Source organism: Ascidiella aspersa, chromosome 3, assembly GCF_963924565.1.
Source record: "Ascidiella aspersa chromosome 3, kaAscAspe10.2, whole genome shotgun sequence".
Taxonomy (NCBI): domain Eukaryota; kingdom Metazoa; phylum Chordata; class Ascidiacea; order Phlebobranchia; family Ascidiidae; genus Ascidiella; species Ascidiella aspersa.
In genome coordinates, this window is record NC_139449.1 from 29,267,617 (window position 1) to 29,282,958 (window position 15,342).

Here is a 15,342-nt window from a genome sequence, read left to right on the forward strand (position 1 = left end):
GCACTTGCTGTCTGTGATCGCCGCACGACTTTCCATCGTCACACTTACCCTCCTCACGACTTCCGCCTTGCTAATATCTCGGGAACTTTTGTGGCATTGCAACCCTGGTTTTGATGTTGTAATCAAAGAAGGCAAAGCTCTTAAGCAGCGAAAAAGCTAAAAAATAATTTTTAACAACTCAGAAAGTTAATTTACTACTTCGTTAAAGAACTTTTCGCCTCCCTGCAAAAGCTTATATAGTTCTGTTAGACAAAATTACAAAGTAAATACATTTTATAAAGTAAGCCTGTACTATATTTTGCAAAGAAACAGGGTGTTGACATAAAAGAATACAAACGACGATTGTGAATTTTTTTGAGAGTTAGGAGGCAAAGTACAGCTACTACATTAACCCTAATGGCTTTGAAACGATTGGAAAACCATTTATTTTACGATTTTCCGTGCCGGTAGTGTTGTTTTATTTTAAAGCAGTTGTTGTAAAAACTTTAACAGGACATTTGTGGTGCTTCAGAAACTGCAGCATGAACAAATTTGTCTTCTTCATTCTCTTGTTAATTGAATCTTTTACGGCAACGTGTAACGGTAAGCGACGAAATAAACACTTGATTGTATATTCTTATGATGTTGCGTTTGATTTAAAACAGTTGTTCCAAACCAGGGGTATTCATAATTTTAGTTTAGGGGTGTATGGTTTTTTCAGATATGACGTCACAAAGTTATCTGAACGTGACGTCTAAATTATCTAAACGTGACGTCAAAAAAATTAACTAAGGAACCATGAAACGCATTTTGAAAAGTTTAGGTTAAAGAGGTGTTAATACACAAACCCTAACCATTTCAAAGATGTTATCGATTCGCGCATACTAAAAAACGCCCTTGTAGTTGTAAAGTTGAAATTGTTCATTGTCAAGGATGCTATGATACGCACGAAGGCTTCGCGCAAATGTTTTTGATCAAAATGGGAGGGGGGTTGTCCACGTGACCCCACGTCTGACCTGAGGTCCGTAAAAAGGTTACAGGGGCCTCGCAAGTGCATTGTAACTGACAGATACTTTTAATTTAGGACTGTAAAAGTAAGCTATTTGGATTTTATACACAATTTACAAACTACGTTTATAGGTAAAAATAACAATTTAAGATATTAACGTGTCTCCTGGACGTTTTGAAAATGAATGCCCAAGCCGATAGGTCGAGTAAATAGATATCATCTTAAGTGTTTCGATACCCATATTCAATGTTCCTCATATGTCTGGACTTTCGACAAACGTTTAAACGTCACTTACTTCTGTATAAGCTTTGATATTCTTACGACATTGCTTAATGTTTGGAGTTTTCTTAACCCAACCGTTTGTTTGTTCTTTGATGGGGTAAATAACTGTCTTGTTAAAAAACGATAAACGTTCGTTGCACATAGCCGTGCATGCTGTTATGTTCACAGCAAGAAAAAAAATCCCATATACCCATAATCAGCAACTTTTTTCGCGTTCAGGCAACAACTGTGGCGTCCACAATTGCGGCACAAATCAATTTTGCTGCAAACGTTCTGGGTTTTCCGCTTCTCGCTGTTATTACGACAGGCCATTTATGGGCTACTCGTGCAAGTACATTCACGCTTCCAACAACAATGCGGCATCTACAATAGCTTCAACACTGATGTCATCTACAAAGGCAACTTTTGAACGGTCGAGTTTAGGTATAGCATTACCGGTGTTTTATGTGGCATTTTATCACCCGTGAACTATTATTATTCGTATCGAAGGGTTGCAAAACCTAGAAATCATCATGTCAGCCATCCCTTTTCTCTTATAATTTTTTTTTTACAAAACCACCATCCCCTTTCTCTTAAAGAACAATCTTTTTCTCTTATAAAAAGATTTATTATCCATAATGTTAGTTCTGTTATGTCCATAGCCTACACACCTAAAAAAGTAGCAATACTTTTTATTGCCATATACTATATATTTTAAAACGATGTCTCTTAATTGTTTAGCGACAGGAAGCAACTGCGGTCTCTTCACGTGCGAAAACAACAAATTTTGCTGCAAAACTTACAGTTTTTCCAGCCCGAGTTGTTACAACTACATGCCGTTTACCTATTACACCTGTCGACACGTTTTTAATTCGGAATCTTCATCATTCCCAGCGGTAGCAACGGCAAGCACTATATATAATTCAGGTATTCACGGTGTTGTAATAAGTCAAACAAAGTGGGTGCTGCTGGCGCTATTGACCTTATCTTTTTTTTTAAAGAATATCGAGAACATAATTTTTTTTCTATACGGTCTATCCTGCAGTGTTATAAACAAGTCATTTTGAAATGACTTAAGTCCCAGTCAAGTCATTCGTAAAACAACTTAAGTACAAGTCAATTATTTTTGAATAAAGTCTCAGTCCAAGTCATCGGTTGCCCAAGTCAAGTCCCAGTCAAGTTATAATTAGAGCAAGTGAACTTCAAGTCCAGCCCTTTAAATTATGACAACCGGGAAACTCCTCCGATTATTATGAGCAACTCAAGTCAAAAATAACATAAAACAGCTTATAACAAGAAAATTCTTTTATGTGAAAAGATTGGGCTAAATAACGCAATTTTATAATTAATTGCTTAATTAAAACAATTTATTTTAACCCAAGTCATTTGTCCAAATGACTTAAGTCAAGTCAAGTCATTTGCCCAAAAGACTTAAGTCAAGTCAAGTCTTTTTGCCCAAAAGACTTAATTCAAGTCAAGTCATTTAAAAACAGTGACTTAAGTGCACTTAAGTCAAGTCATTGACTTAAGTCATTACAACACTGCTATCATGAACCTTTTTTGATCTCACGCAGCGTTTCTTAACTGCGGCTCTCTGGCAACACCCCTCCATCTTTGTAAAACCTCAAATGTCGTTTTGTTGCATCCAGATAACAACTGCGGGGACAATGATTGCTCCGACGGTGAATATTGCTGCAAAAGCTACAGCTATTCCAACTCTTATTGTTACTTCACCCAACCTTTTTCCAGCTACAGCTGCAAACTAATCTCCGATTCTAAGTCAATCCAAACATATTCTCAGCAAACAACCAGTTTATCAGGTGCGTAGCCTTTGAACATTTGTGGATTCCACTCGCATATGACATTGCACCATGTCAATTGTCAATGTTGGTCGATGAACCCATATAAGTTTAAAACAAAAGCTGAAATTGACGTGGTACCGTTTTAAATCGCTTTAGGAAACCTAAAATAATTCTAAACGTTTAACAAAAGGTTTCACAAATCAGTTTGAATCCCACCAATGTTTATTTTTTTTTCATTAACAATCAGATAAAAACTGCAGCTAAACGTAAACAAACACAAAAAGGATTCTAGATAAATTGGCATTTTAGTCCTGGAAACGACTGAACACTTGATGCGGTTTAAATTGTTTTGTACAACAGACAATCGTTTTATATTATTCTTGCTTTTACCTGATAAAGTATGGATGTGCCGAAGATCACCTGAACTATGATATCTGAATATCTGACAGCCATTCACTAACAAAATTAGAAAACCTTAGGTCATTCTTGTTATCCAACAAGACGAATTAGAGCGATTTGCTAGTAATTTTACAGTTCTAATTTTGGTTTTACATTATTTGATATTCTGATTTGAGTCCTTAACTAATTTCCAACTTTACCAAAATGCTACTTAATTTGTCTATTGAGCTCTTAAGTCTCACAGTCTGAACAAGTTTTCAGCCATGCAGGTAAATCAAACTGCCCTGAAAAAGTTCCATTCTTGACGTACTGTGCCAGTTGTTTTTATCGTGGAGCAAAAACATAGGAATAATGTACATAGTCGCAGGTGTGGGAAGTGTTTTAGTTGGCGAGGCGAACATATTTTTATTATAAATATAAAATAGCAACATATAAAATAGGGACACGAATTTAGGAGAGGGTTGATTAAAGCATATTGTTTTATTTAGCCTACAACTGCGGCAGTTACTCCTGTAGCGGCGGTCAATATTGTTGCAAACTTTACAGCAACTATTCTGTATCCGCCTGTTACTACAGCAAGCCGACGAGCTACTACTCTTGTCAAGAAATTGGTACTTCGACCTTTATTGAGAGCGATATTGACACATACTATGGCGTAAGGTAGGCATATGCTTCATCTAAAAGATATACTTCAATACTTGTCTTAGTTTATCTTGGATATATTTAACTACGGGTTGAAAAAAACAAACCTAATAAAATCTCAGTTCCGCTGTTTGTTTTTTTGCTCTCTATTCAATTTGTCCTTGTTTTTTTTGCTCAACCTAACTTGTAGTCATTCAGGTAAGGCCAGCAATTCTTTTTAAATTAAATATAGCAAAGCAATCGTTTGGTTAAGTCGAATTTTCCGCTGACAAATAGTAGTTCCATTTTCGTACAGCATCACTGCAGGGGAAATTATCGGCATTACATTTGGCGGTCTTGCCTTGATAGTGATCGGTGTACTGGCTTGTGTATACTGCTGCGTCAGGCTAAAGAAAAAACACGGTACGTCGATCGGAAGAAGATTGGAAGTAGAAGCGGCAGGCCCGTCCTCCGAACAGCGTGAGTATAGTAGCACACACAGCACAAAACACAAGGACACTAACTGTCTAACTACACTATACAGTTAACCCTAATTTAGTCGTCAAGAGTTGATTTGAATTTAACCCACACTTAGTTTGTTATAGCGTAATAGCTGTACATAACATTTTATCAGCTATATGCTCTCTTGTCTTATGGAAATACGCCGCGGATTGTATGATGGGTTTTCACTTATGCTTTTCGACAAAATTCGTATTTGATGTGCGTTTCGCCGATGACATGAAAAAACCTTGTAGATTTTGCCTTTCAAATTAACGTTCAAGCAATCATTTTTTTTAACATCACGCAATGTGACAAGAAAGACAACTTTACCTACACTTTTGTTGGGATCTATAACGGTAGAAAACCTTACTTGTTTTTCAGCTGGAATAACGTCGCACCATCAACAAGGTTCGCAATACGTACGATTGCATAACATTACATTAGAATAAAACCTTCAGGGCTTTGTCAAAAAAGATGGAATCAAGGATTTTCTGTCCGTAATCTGACATCACTGATATGCGCCAACAATTTTATCCTTGATAAACAGGATTGGCTTGACGGTTATACAACTCTATAAGCACTGAGTAAATGTTCTTGTTTTTAGAAAAACAAGTGTTTGTGTAAATGTTGTCCTTTATCTGCAAACTTCCACATCTGTTGCCTTTCTTCCTTTGATGCGATTCTTTATTCACTGCTTGTTTTTTCCACGTTTTCGTAAATGAAACGCGTTACGTTTTTCAATAATTCACTGTTTTTGTTTATTTGTATTTCAAGCACGCGTACGACCCTAGCTGACGTTTCGTTTATAATGACAATTAATCAGCGTCACTTATTTCTCAAGCTGAGTGATTTAAATCTCCATATAAAACGGATGGACCTAAATTGATTCGTATCACGAAAAAGTAGCGCACTGCTAAGCATCCTTGCATTACCCAAATCCGGTTCAAGCATACAAAAAATGTACTTTTTGCAATGTATTTAGACTGTGATAACATTTTTCGTGCCCTTTATGTAAGTGATACGGCGTTCGTTAAAACATGTGGCGCTTGTGGGGATTTAACCTGGTTGTATAGTATAGTATCTTTTCACTTGCCAGTTTTTGGGTGCAGATGTACAATAAGTCTTTTAGAGCCATCTCCAGGCCTCGAGATATATCAACTTTTCAAATAATAAATACAGTAGCTTACCACTACGAGCATTGTTCTCGCTTAAGCATATGCCTTTGAAATAATTGGTTATGACAAGCCTTCTCCTTACTAAATTCGTCTTGAAAGACAAGATTTTACAATGAGGAAATAGCATTATAAAGCCAATTTCGAAAGCAGTTATAGGCGTTTAGTGGTTTTATACACGCATTACGCAGCCTAAACCATGATTGTTCGAATTATAGGCTTCCTACAATTAGAAAGAAAAGTATTATTACAGGTGCCCAGGAGTAATTATGACGTTAATACACTTCAGATTTCCAAAGTTGGCGCCAATATACATCGTTGTAAATCACATTTCGTTAGCATTTGTCAGGAGTAAACCAGCACAAACAAATAGTCAGGAAACGAACGATTTTACTTAATCATAATTATTAGAGGTGTGTATCACATAACCTGCTCGGGAATAGATAAAACTTCGTAAATTATATCCGTTTACTATCTTATTTTTATATTACGTTAGTAGTTTAGTAGTTTTAGCGTATTAAAAGAATTCGACGAACAAAGTAAAAGCATATTTTCTGTTATTGCTTTATAATGTATGAACTATTTATTGATCATTATTTTTTTTAAACCATGTAAATGGGTCAGTTAATAATCGATTTTTTTTTACAATTTACAGTAATCTAAAAAATGAATCAAATTACCGATTCTTTGAATGCCTTAGTAAGTGTTTTGTTACATAGCAACATCAAATCGTATACTGAACATTCTTGTTAATATTATGTAAAACAAATAAGCTCTTTTCACTAGGGCCGATGGTTAAACATAGAAAAAATGCAGCTATAGAGAAGAACATATGTATGAAAAAAAAAAAATCAAGAGTCGTATTATCAAGAGGGCTTAAGAGTCGCACTACAGAAGTTGGGGTCAAGCTGTAGGTTTACATGCTCACTTTAATTTCGGATGCGCTGTGTAACTTTTACATCCCTTTTGAACTTTTACATCTCTTTTTTCCCTGTATTTCACAACAAGGATATGGCAATCAAGCGTTCGTTTCGAGTTCAACATTCTATATCGATAAAACCGAAGAAATCGATGGCAACCCATCAGAAAAACAGCGGTAAACCTGGCTCATCTATCCAAGTAGTGAAATCGATTGACTGATACTAGGCTTTATTAAATTAACAAGGTTTATTTCCTGATTACGTTTAGCTGCTCATTTCTGTTATCTTTAATAGCCTTTAATTTTAACAAATTGCTTTTTAGTTAATGTTATACGAATATTTGGTATAATGTTTACTTATAGTCAGGGATGTGACTAACTGAGGGGTCGGGAATATCAATCTGGCCACCAGATAAACATGGTAAGTCTTTTATACGTATTATTTACGTATGTTAACCCGGAGCCTTTGGTTCAATGCTACCAGAACTTGATAAATCCCCAAAATCGTCAAGATTGTACACATATTTCATCTGTGCGCAATGCGTCACGTCTCCCTCTAAATCTCAATTAAAGTTATTTTTTAAACAATAGCTGTATTTTTTCGCTCTATAATCGACTTCTGTTTCACATTTGCCTATAAACTCATAACGTAATAAGACGTTATTTTGCTTATTTGTCTTCTAGCGTCACAGTATGAAGTCATATTGCGTGTATATAAAATCCTATATTTGACCCGGCCCGCCACAACATTTTATGTTTCTCATGTAGACGCAGTTAAAAATAATTTCCCATCCCTGTCGTAGAGGTTAATCGCGTGTGGCTTGCCTATCCTTCGATGGTCGTGATGTGTATTTGTTGCGCGAAGTTTGCAACTCATGTCCGCTTCGTCACAATCACGAGACTCAGTTCCTATATCGGATTTGCCAAAGACCGAACAGCCTTTTAAATCGACCTTGGAATTTCTCCTTAAATGTCGCTGCAGTGTTATTTCGCGGGCGCGGGCGCTAGAACTGCGAAAACTACCGGATTTGATCGCGAGTATATTATTCGAGGACTTAGAATTCGTGTAAACGGTGGATGACTTTTGTGAAATAATATTGGAATAAACATCGTCACGGAATGATGTTGACCTTGCATGAAAACCACCATTGTTGTTACCACGCAATATAGTCGTTATCATAATTATACATATATGCCTATACTGTTTTTCGACATTAATACCAGGGGTACGTGCAACCCTTGGTGGTACGAAGCACCAAAGCAGGGGTTACGACATGCAATGTGAATTTATGCGTTATTTGCGCATATTTGTGAAATGGGCAATTTACAAAAAGCCATTAGAAAATTGATTGATTGTTCAACTTACAAGACTGTTTTTAATGCATGCATTCAACACGTAATTTTACGGCTAGTGTAGACAGGGTGTACGACGAAATTCCATGAATGCTCAAATGGTATACGAGCACTAAAAAGGTTAAGAAACACTGATTTAGGCCGTTTAGTAAAACTGGTATAGAGCGTCAAATTATTTTGGCCAAAAGTTTTGTGATGCGCAAATAATACAAAGTTTCGCCTAAAAATAATAAAAACTTTTTATGGCCAGGGTAAAAACAACAAAAACTCTCCATATTTGATTATTTTGACAAGCTAATAACAGATCGAAGTGAAAATGAACTTAATTTTTGTGGTCGGAAAAAAGCTTAATATCTGGTCGAAAAATATCAGAAAACAAAACTCGATTAAACAATGTACTTGCGTTTCCCAAAGTGACAAAGTGTTACTGCTTTGAGCGAATGCGATACACCTCATAGGCTTGTTGTCAGTGGGTTGGACTACGCACAATCACTCATAGATAAGTATTGAGATAAAACTTAAATTGTCGCGAACAAGCTTTAATGCCTTCGGGCCCGAAAAGAACGCCTAATTGCTGTCGCCGAGGGCCATTTTCCAGACAAAAATAAGGAATTCATATCGTAGTTTTTCAGCATACAACTGCTAATTTTACCAACAGCGTGCGCTTACTATAGCATAAAGTGATTCATGCACTGTATATATTGCGTGTGCTTTTTGTACTTGCACAGCATATAAGAAGTTCCAATGTGACAACAAGAGTTAGATTGTGATTTTACGTCGTAAAATTAAATGGTTCCACAATTGTACATCCAAGGAGTCAGTGGAATCTTTCTTATCGTGATTTTGCATTGACAGGATTAGGGCGGTAAATTTGTAAGAAAAATGATTGGAAAGACTTTGTTGGTTTTAGCACTTGTAAACTTCGCCGCGACTGGATGCTACGGTAGGCATACTATAGTTAAACTCAACCTTTACTCGATTAATTACGAATCACTAAAATCGTCCTATGTGTGCCGTAATTGTTTAACTTCAAATCGTCTAGGTCACAATATGCAAGTAAACCTCTAAGTTAAGTAATCTTTGCATACAGGCGGCTAAAGAAGTGTTTGGGTTGCAAAAGTTAGCTCGTAAGGCATTAAAATATCGAAGAGGTAAGCTGTTAACACAGTTTTAATGTATCGAATAAATCAACATATTGTTAACTTATTACATCCTAATCAACAAAGTTGTAAACAGTGAAATATTCCGACAATAAAGCGATAAGGAGATTACATTCTTGATTATAAAATAAAAAGTGCACAAATTCTCAAAATATTTTCTTTACGCTCAGGTGGAAACTGTGGCCTCCAGAATTGCGACGACAAACAGTTCTGCTGCAAGCGATTGCAGTCTTCAATCTCCCGCTGCTATTACGACAAACCGCCAATCTGGTATTCGTGTGAGTACGTTGAAGCCGTAAGCACAAGTCATGTTTCCTATGAAACAACATCTCAGGTATCTCCAACCATCACAACGAAAGAGATCACCACTGAATCACATATAGGTAACCCTATTTTTAAACTTTAACAATTCTATTAACGATGCTAATTGAAATCGAATGTTGGTGTAGCAAATGTTCTATGAATAATTGAAAAGTATCGGACACAGTTTTTAACGACCTTTTTAACTCATTATTCCATAGGTTCTATTTATTGTGAACGTGTAGTTTATTTTGTATATACCGTACATTCTAAATAAAATTGTATACAGAAGAAACCACAGTTCCGGTCGTTCCACGTGCACTGGAGATTTCCGTATCAACATCAACTAATGCGACTGTGGAAAATCTGACAACGTCAAATCAAAGTATGAAATTAAGCAAATAAGAATTATAGTTAATACAGCGGTTAAAATATAGCAGGCTTAGGATGTGTTTTACCTTGAAGTACGACAACTTCGCTTGGCTATGCGCATGTAAATCAAATTCTTAACGAGAGTTTTTGATAGTAGTAGACTTGTAAGAATCCAAAAGTCCGTTTGGACGTTAGTGAAAACTAGTTACAAATGTGTATATTTATGTAATGATAGAAAACTGGTTACAAAAGTGTATATATATGTAATGCGTACCGTGTAACGATGCATGGTCTTTCAGTTTATCATACTATGATGGAAACCTAATTAGGCGACCAAATGCTCTACGTTTCATGTAAAGTTATGAAAAAATAGTTCCTATAGTTGGGTGAATGTTCTTGTTCCTAACAATTTGTTGATCCCAAAACCGTTGCGGTAAACCAACAGAAAAAGCTGAAATAGTTTTTTTTCGATTTTATTACACAAAAAATTATTTTAAAGGAAAATCATAATTAAACTGGGTGCCTAATGCGCCCATACGTTATCCAATAAGATCCAAATCGATTCGTATATACTATTTGTAATTCTACAAAACATAGATAAATATCCTCGTACAATAATATTGGATTGGAACCGATACCCAATGCCAAGTGCCAGTTTCGGAACACGTTCGATACTAGTACGGTATCGCCTAACCGACACCAAATTAATAAAGGATTTTATAGGAACTATATACGTCCGTTGTTATCAGACCTCGAAACTTTTATTCCAAAATAACAGTAATTGGCAATGTAATAAAATGTCTGGTATCAGACATCCGTACTTGTGACTATAATATCGTCAAATTTTCTCTTTGTTTAGGCAATAACTGCGGCATCCAAAATTGCAGCATCAATGAATATTGCTGCCAGCGTTCACGATCTTCAATTTCCCGCTGTTATTACGACAGACCGCCAACTTGGTACTCGTGCAAATATATTAAGGCTTTGAGCGCAAGCTATGTTACCACTAAAACGACATCTACGATAACTCCAACACTTTCAACGGAAGAAACGACTACCGAATTAGGTATAACCAACAATACTGTTTTAACAACCATGTAAAAGCATTCCTAGTAGTGTAGATATTGAAGTCTTTTAATTGTGTTCAGACAAAACCACGGTTACCACAGTTCCAAGAGCGCTGGAGATTACTGAAGGAGAACTGTTGACGCCCATAAAGCCAAATCAGGGTATGAAATTGCCGAATGAGACGAAGGTTAATATCTAAAAACACAAATTTCCCCTGAAAATAGATGCGTTTTTAAAAAATGTCACTAAAGGAGGTTTCGTGAGCTACTGTTCGTTATAGGTTTTACAACTTAAAAAAAAACTACTAAATTGAGGTGTAATGTAAATTTGTTTTAATTGTTTTTATAGCACTCTAACGTTCGTTTGGTCAAGTAAGTTAACTTTTTACAATTGGGACACGAATTTTCTAAAAACTCTACATAAATTATCATGACTGATTTGTTTCTTCAAATGTTCAAATCCTAAAAGGGACAAATGTCAAAAATGCGTGTCCCACAACATATTATAACATTCTATTTATGCTCAGACAATAACTGCGGCGTCCAAAATTGCGGTAGCAATCAATTTTGCTGCCAGCGTTCCCGAGCTTCGATTTCCCGCTGCTATTACGACAGACCGCCTACTTGGTACTCGTGCAAATATATTAAAGCTACAATCTTGAGTTCCAAGGCCGCCAAGATGACCTCCACTGTACCCGCAACATTGACAACGAAAGAAACGACTACTGAATCAGATACTGGTAAGAACAACAGAACAATGTTTTTTTAACATTATTAAAAAGCTTCGGGATCGGCTCAGAGTTTATACACGTTCTTCTGGGCTTTCGTAATTTCTTTACCTAGCCCATACAGATGTAGGTATTATATTGGACGTTTCGAATAGCTCTTCATTCATTTCCAACATCATCTACTTCTGTATTATTATTCCTACAACGAATTCAACCAAACTATTATGCTCAAAGTTTATCTATATAGTTTATCATCTTAATTCCATACAGACGGGACTACAGCGACTGTGGGTCTAGGAGTGGCAGAGACATCAAGTTCTGATATGTCCAAAACAACTTCTGCGATCCCTCAAACACTGCCAAAGAGAGATAACACTACTGAATCGGTTACAGGTAAAATTAGCAATTAATTGATCTATTTTCAGGAGTTCGTTGTTTGCTAGGGATGCCCGATTCTCAGCATTTCAAACCGATACCAAAATCCGATATTTTAGACGCAAAGTATCGGGATCCGATGTCGTATGACTTCATTACTATATTAAACCAAGGAAAATAAACGAAATCAAAACGTTCCAACGCATTTTTTCAGGTTTATTAGGCCGAAATTTTCTTTAGCGCTGTGAAGTTCAGTTCCCTCCAGTTGCTTTCCTTGTCGACAAGATACGTTAGATCGAAAATCATGCCTGGAATTCCGATACTTATTTGGAATCGGATCGGCACCGATACCAATCTATATTAGTATAAAATTTATTTCTGTCGATTCAATATTATTGGACATTTCTATTGTTATCTATTCTGAAGTTTAGTTGAAGTTACTGTATAAATCACAAGGGCTTAACATTTCGTTTGGTAAAGCTAAATTATAGTTTTTTTCTTTTTATGCAGACTTGGCAACAAGTAGTGCGGGCATTAGAGTGCTCGAGATCCCCGAATCATCTACAACTGAAGCACATCTGGAAATTTCGACAACAGAAAAACCAAGTATGAAGCAGTCATTGTGTTCTCATGTCGTTCAATTACATAAAAACCGCTTATTGGATATTGGTCAAACACGCAATTTCACCACACTTACATTTTAACTTTTTCCATGTTTTGCTATTGGGACGGGACATCGATGCCTTTCTGATGTAACAATAAGCACTTGGATGTAAATTATTATAGATTCAATCAAAGAAAAGATTTCTATAAAATCAAATTAATTTAAGAATAAGATAGCTGTTGCGACATCAAAAATATTCAGCATCCAAATCCAACTTCGCAAAAAAAATTAAACCGAATCCAACCCCTGAGTCCAGCTTTGACTCTAAACCAGTATTTCGGCCATGCGTAACTAAAATAGGGTGGATATTTAGCAATCCATTAATCCATTAATGGGGATGTTGTAATTCATTCACCCGCAATAACGTATTCCGTTACATGCCCTTCCATCTTTACCAGTTACAGTTTGCGCCCGTCTCAGTTTCGCAATTTGCTACTGCACATGCACACGTCGGACTCGGAACTGTGTAGTTTTACGTAGTCGTACGTCGATTCCCGAGTCCCGAGTCCGACTCCTGTTAATGCAAACTAATTTGCATATAAAGACAATTCTTCAGCTCATATAACAAAACTCCCCAAAGCAACGTATGTACCCTAACACATCAAGCTTTTATCTGCATTCAGGTTACAACTGTGGCCGACGCAACTGCCCTGAAAACAGATTTTGCTGCAAGCGTTTCGGGGCTTCATGGTCGGTTTGCTACTACAACAGGCTGCCATTCATGTACAGGTGCAAGTACATATACGCCTCAAAAGACAAATACTATTTACCCGAAAAGACATCCACAGTCAAGCCTAAAACCACAACTACGCAAACGGCTACAACTAGACGCTCGGGTAAGTGAATTTGCTGAGTCACGCGATCAATACTTTTGTCACCTGCTTTTGTCTGTGAATAAATCACGTCGTTTTTCTTCGATTTTAAAACGACCAAACTAATCAAATGCTGCTTCATTTTGATTGTCTAAATTCCGCGAACACGTCAATTAAGGTACAAGAAAAAGCATGATGAAATACTAAATGCTTTCTACATGCTTAAGGACAAGAAATCTAAAGAATAAATATTTATAACGACAGAAAAGTCTAAAAAATTCTTGCAAATAAAAAAAGTATTATTATTTATAGAAAAAGGATATACGTCTAAGAACCGAGAGAAACACCCAATGGCATTTTCCTATTCTCAAAAGAGTTGATCGCTCCTAGTGTTAAACACCTAGTTAAACGACCCACTCATTAACTGCAAGGGTTCGATCTAATGATAATTTCGCTCTTGCTTTTATAGCTTACGCCTACCAAAACCGAGCATTTCCTTGGATCCCACCATATTTTCTCGCAAAATGGTGGAAATATTGACATCTACTGTATGCCTGGTCAAAGACAGTGACACAACACTTGCACAAAGGAGTCGAATTGTCCACCAACGTGTATAGAATTAGCATTTTTTTCGTTTTTGACAAGTTGCGTCTAAATTGAACGTACATGATTCGTATTGCAAATAAAAGTATTTAAAAAAACATTGCCCTTGTTTTCGCTCGATGATTTCTTTTTCAAGCAAATGCGTTTTGATCTACTTAATTGTTCTGAACTGTTGCACGAAAGAATTATCGAGTTTAAATTTAAGGAATTAAACTATAAGTAAGTCGTGAAGAACACAGTCCTCTTTGAATTTTAAATTACACCAAACCAAAGCACCAAAGCATTTTGTTTTGCAATTTCTACGTATTTCAAAGACCTCCATTAATTCGTTGGGATTGTTACCGTCCAAAATTAAACTTCTGTCAACCAAGGGTATAACTAAACGCAACATCATGAGTATGCATGTTTGATATCTTGTATGTTTTTCCGATACATATAAACGACAACTTAGATAAAAAGTACGGCAGATCCGATCCGAAACTACAAGAAAATTATTTTTTAGATAAAATTAAAAGATCAAACCTAACGTTTTCCGGGTTGTTAGGCAACAAAATATGCCTAGATAGATCTCAAACTAGGAATAATATGCATAAATCAATTTGGTATGGGATCGCAAAAAACGCTATATTATACGACAAATACCGACACTATCCCTTGGCATAAAGTTTAGGTTTCCGATCTGATCTTATTAGACATATATAGGCATCATAACCCTCTATAACGCAACGCTTTGAAACGAAAATAAACATCTGCCCGCATTGTGAGACCATCTTTTGCAGCTTTTTGGTTAGGTCAAAGCGTCTTGGAGTCCGCGACTGTATGCAAATTGGTAGCTGACGAAGCAAAATGATGTGTTTTTTTAACTTGGCGCCTCTCGAATGATTAAAAGCGACAAGCACAAAGGGGAGAAACACACTACAAAAATGTGTTATTGCTAATCTTGCCGCCCGGCATGCTTCCGCCTTTGCGTCAACATCACGAGCAGAAAAGGCATTCGCTAGTGACGCAATCGATCAGTTTGGCGGAAATACCCGTATCGCAAGGTCACGCGTTATGCAGATGCTGTGACTGTGCTGGTTAGGTTCCTTGTTGATAGTGGCCGACCATCCAACTTCATTGGAACGAGCCCAGAACATAACAAAATAAGGACAAAATAATTATTTAAATCGTCAAACGTGACAAAACAAAATATGACGTATAGCATGAAAAACATTTGTGCCAACGATTTGTCACACTTTGTATAAA

At 36.5% G+C, this 15,342-nt stretch overlaps 2 protein-coding genes across 3 annotated transcripts; both read left to right on the plus strand.

Moving 5' to 3' along the window:
• The first annotated feature begins 449 nt into the window (after positions 1-449).
• Positions 450-5,516, plus strand: LOC146161440 (uncharacterized). Its single transcript, XM_083385730.1, has 7 exons — positions 450-582; positions 1,490-1,693; positions 1,991-2,176; positions 2,899-3,069; positions 3,939-4,110; positions 4,388-4,551; positions 4,954-5,516. Exons 1-7 carry the CDS (start codon positions 522-524, stop codon positions 5,019-5,021), a joined length of 1,026 nt encoding a protein of 341 aa, XP_083241856.1. The 5' UTR covers positions 450-521; the 3' UTR covers positions 5,022-5,516.
• Positions 5,517-8,850: 3,334 nt separating this feature from the next.
• On the plus strand, positions 8,851-14,197 carry LOC146161441 (uncharacterized). Of its 2 annotated transcripts, none has more exons than XM_083384566.1 (10): positions 8,851-8,959; positions 9,347-9,559; positions 9,766-9,861; positions 10,708-10,914; positions 10,997-11,077; positions 11,443-11,655; positions 11,914-12,036; positions 12,529-12,624; positions 13,306-13,518; positions 13,964-14,197. In XM_083384566.1, the coding sequence occupies exons 1-10, from the start codon at positions 8,899-8,901 to the stop codon at positions 14,032-14,034; spliced, it is 1,374 nt and encodes a 457-aa protein (XP_083240692.1). In that variant the 5' UTR covers positions 8,851-8,898; the 3' UTR covers positions 14,035-14,197. The 2 variants fall into 2 exon arrangements, with proteins under 2 accessions (XP_083240692.1, XP_083240693.1); XM_083384567.1 differs by having other exon boundaries at positions 9,769-9,861.
• The last annotated feature ends 1,145 nt before the right edge of the window (positions 14,198-15,342 follow it).

What these genes read in the sequence shown, in the direction of transcription:
- LOC146161440 (XM_083385730.1), top strand. Translation starts at nt 522, where the DNA reads ATGAACAAATTTGTCTTCTTCATTCTCTTGTTAATTGAATCTTTTACG. An exon ending in AAGCACTATATATAATTCAG is followed by an intron (nt 2,177 to 2,898) that starts GTATTCACGGTG and finishes TGTTGCATCCAG; the next exon opens with ATAACAACTGCGGGGACAAT. An exon ending in AGGCCCGTCCTCCGAACAGC is followed by an intron (nt 4,552 to 4,953) that starts GTGAGTATAGTA and finishes CTTGTTTTTCAG; the next exon opens with CTGGAATAACGTCGCACCAT.
- LOC146161441 (XM_083384566.1), top strand. Translation starts at nt 8,899, where the DNA reads ATGATTGGAAAGACTTTGTTGGTTTTAGCACTTGTAAACTTCGCCGCG. An exon ending in CGCCGCGACTGGATGCTACG is followed by an intron (nt 8,960 to 9,346) that starts GTAGGCATACTA and finishes CTTTACGCTCAG; the next exon opens with GTGGAAACTGTGGCCTCCAG. An exon ending in CACTACTGAATCGGTTACAG is followed by an intron (nt 12,037 to 12,528) that starts GTAAAATTAGCA and finishes CTTTTTATGCAG; the next exon opens with ACTTGGCAACAAGTAGTGCG.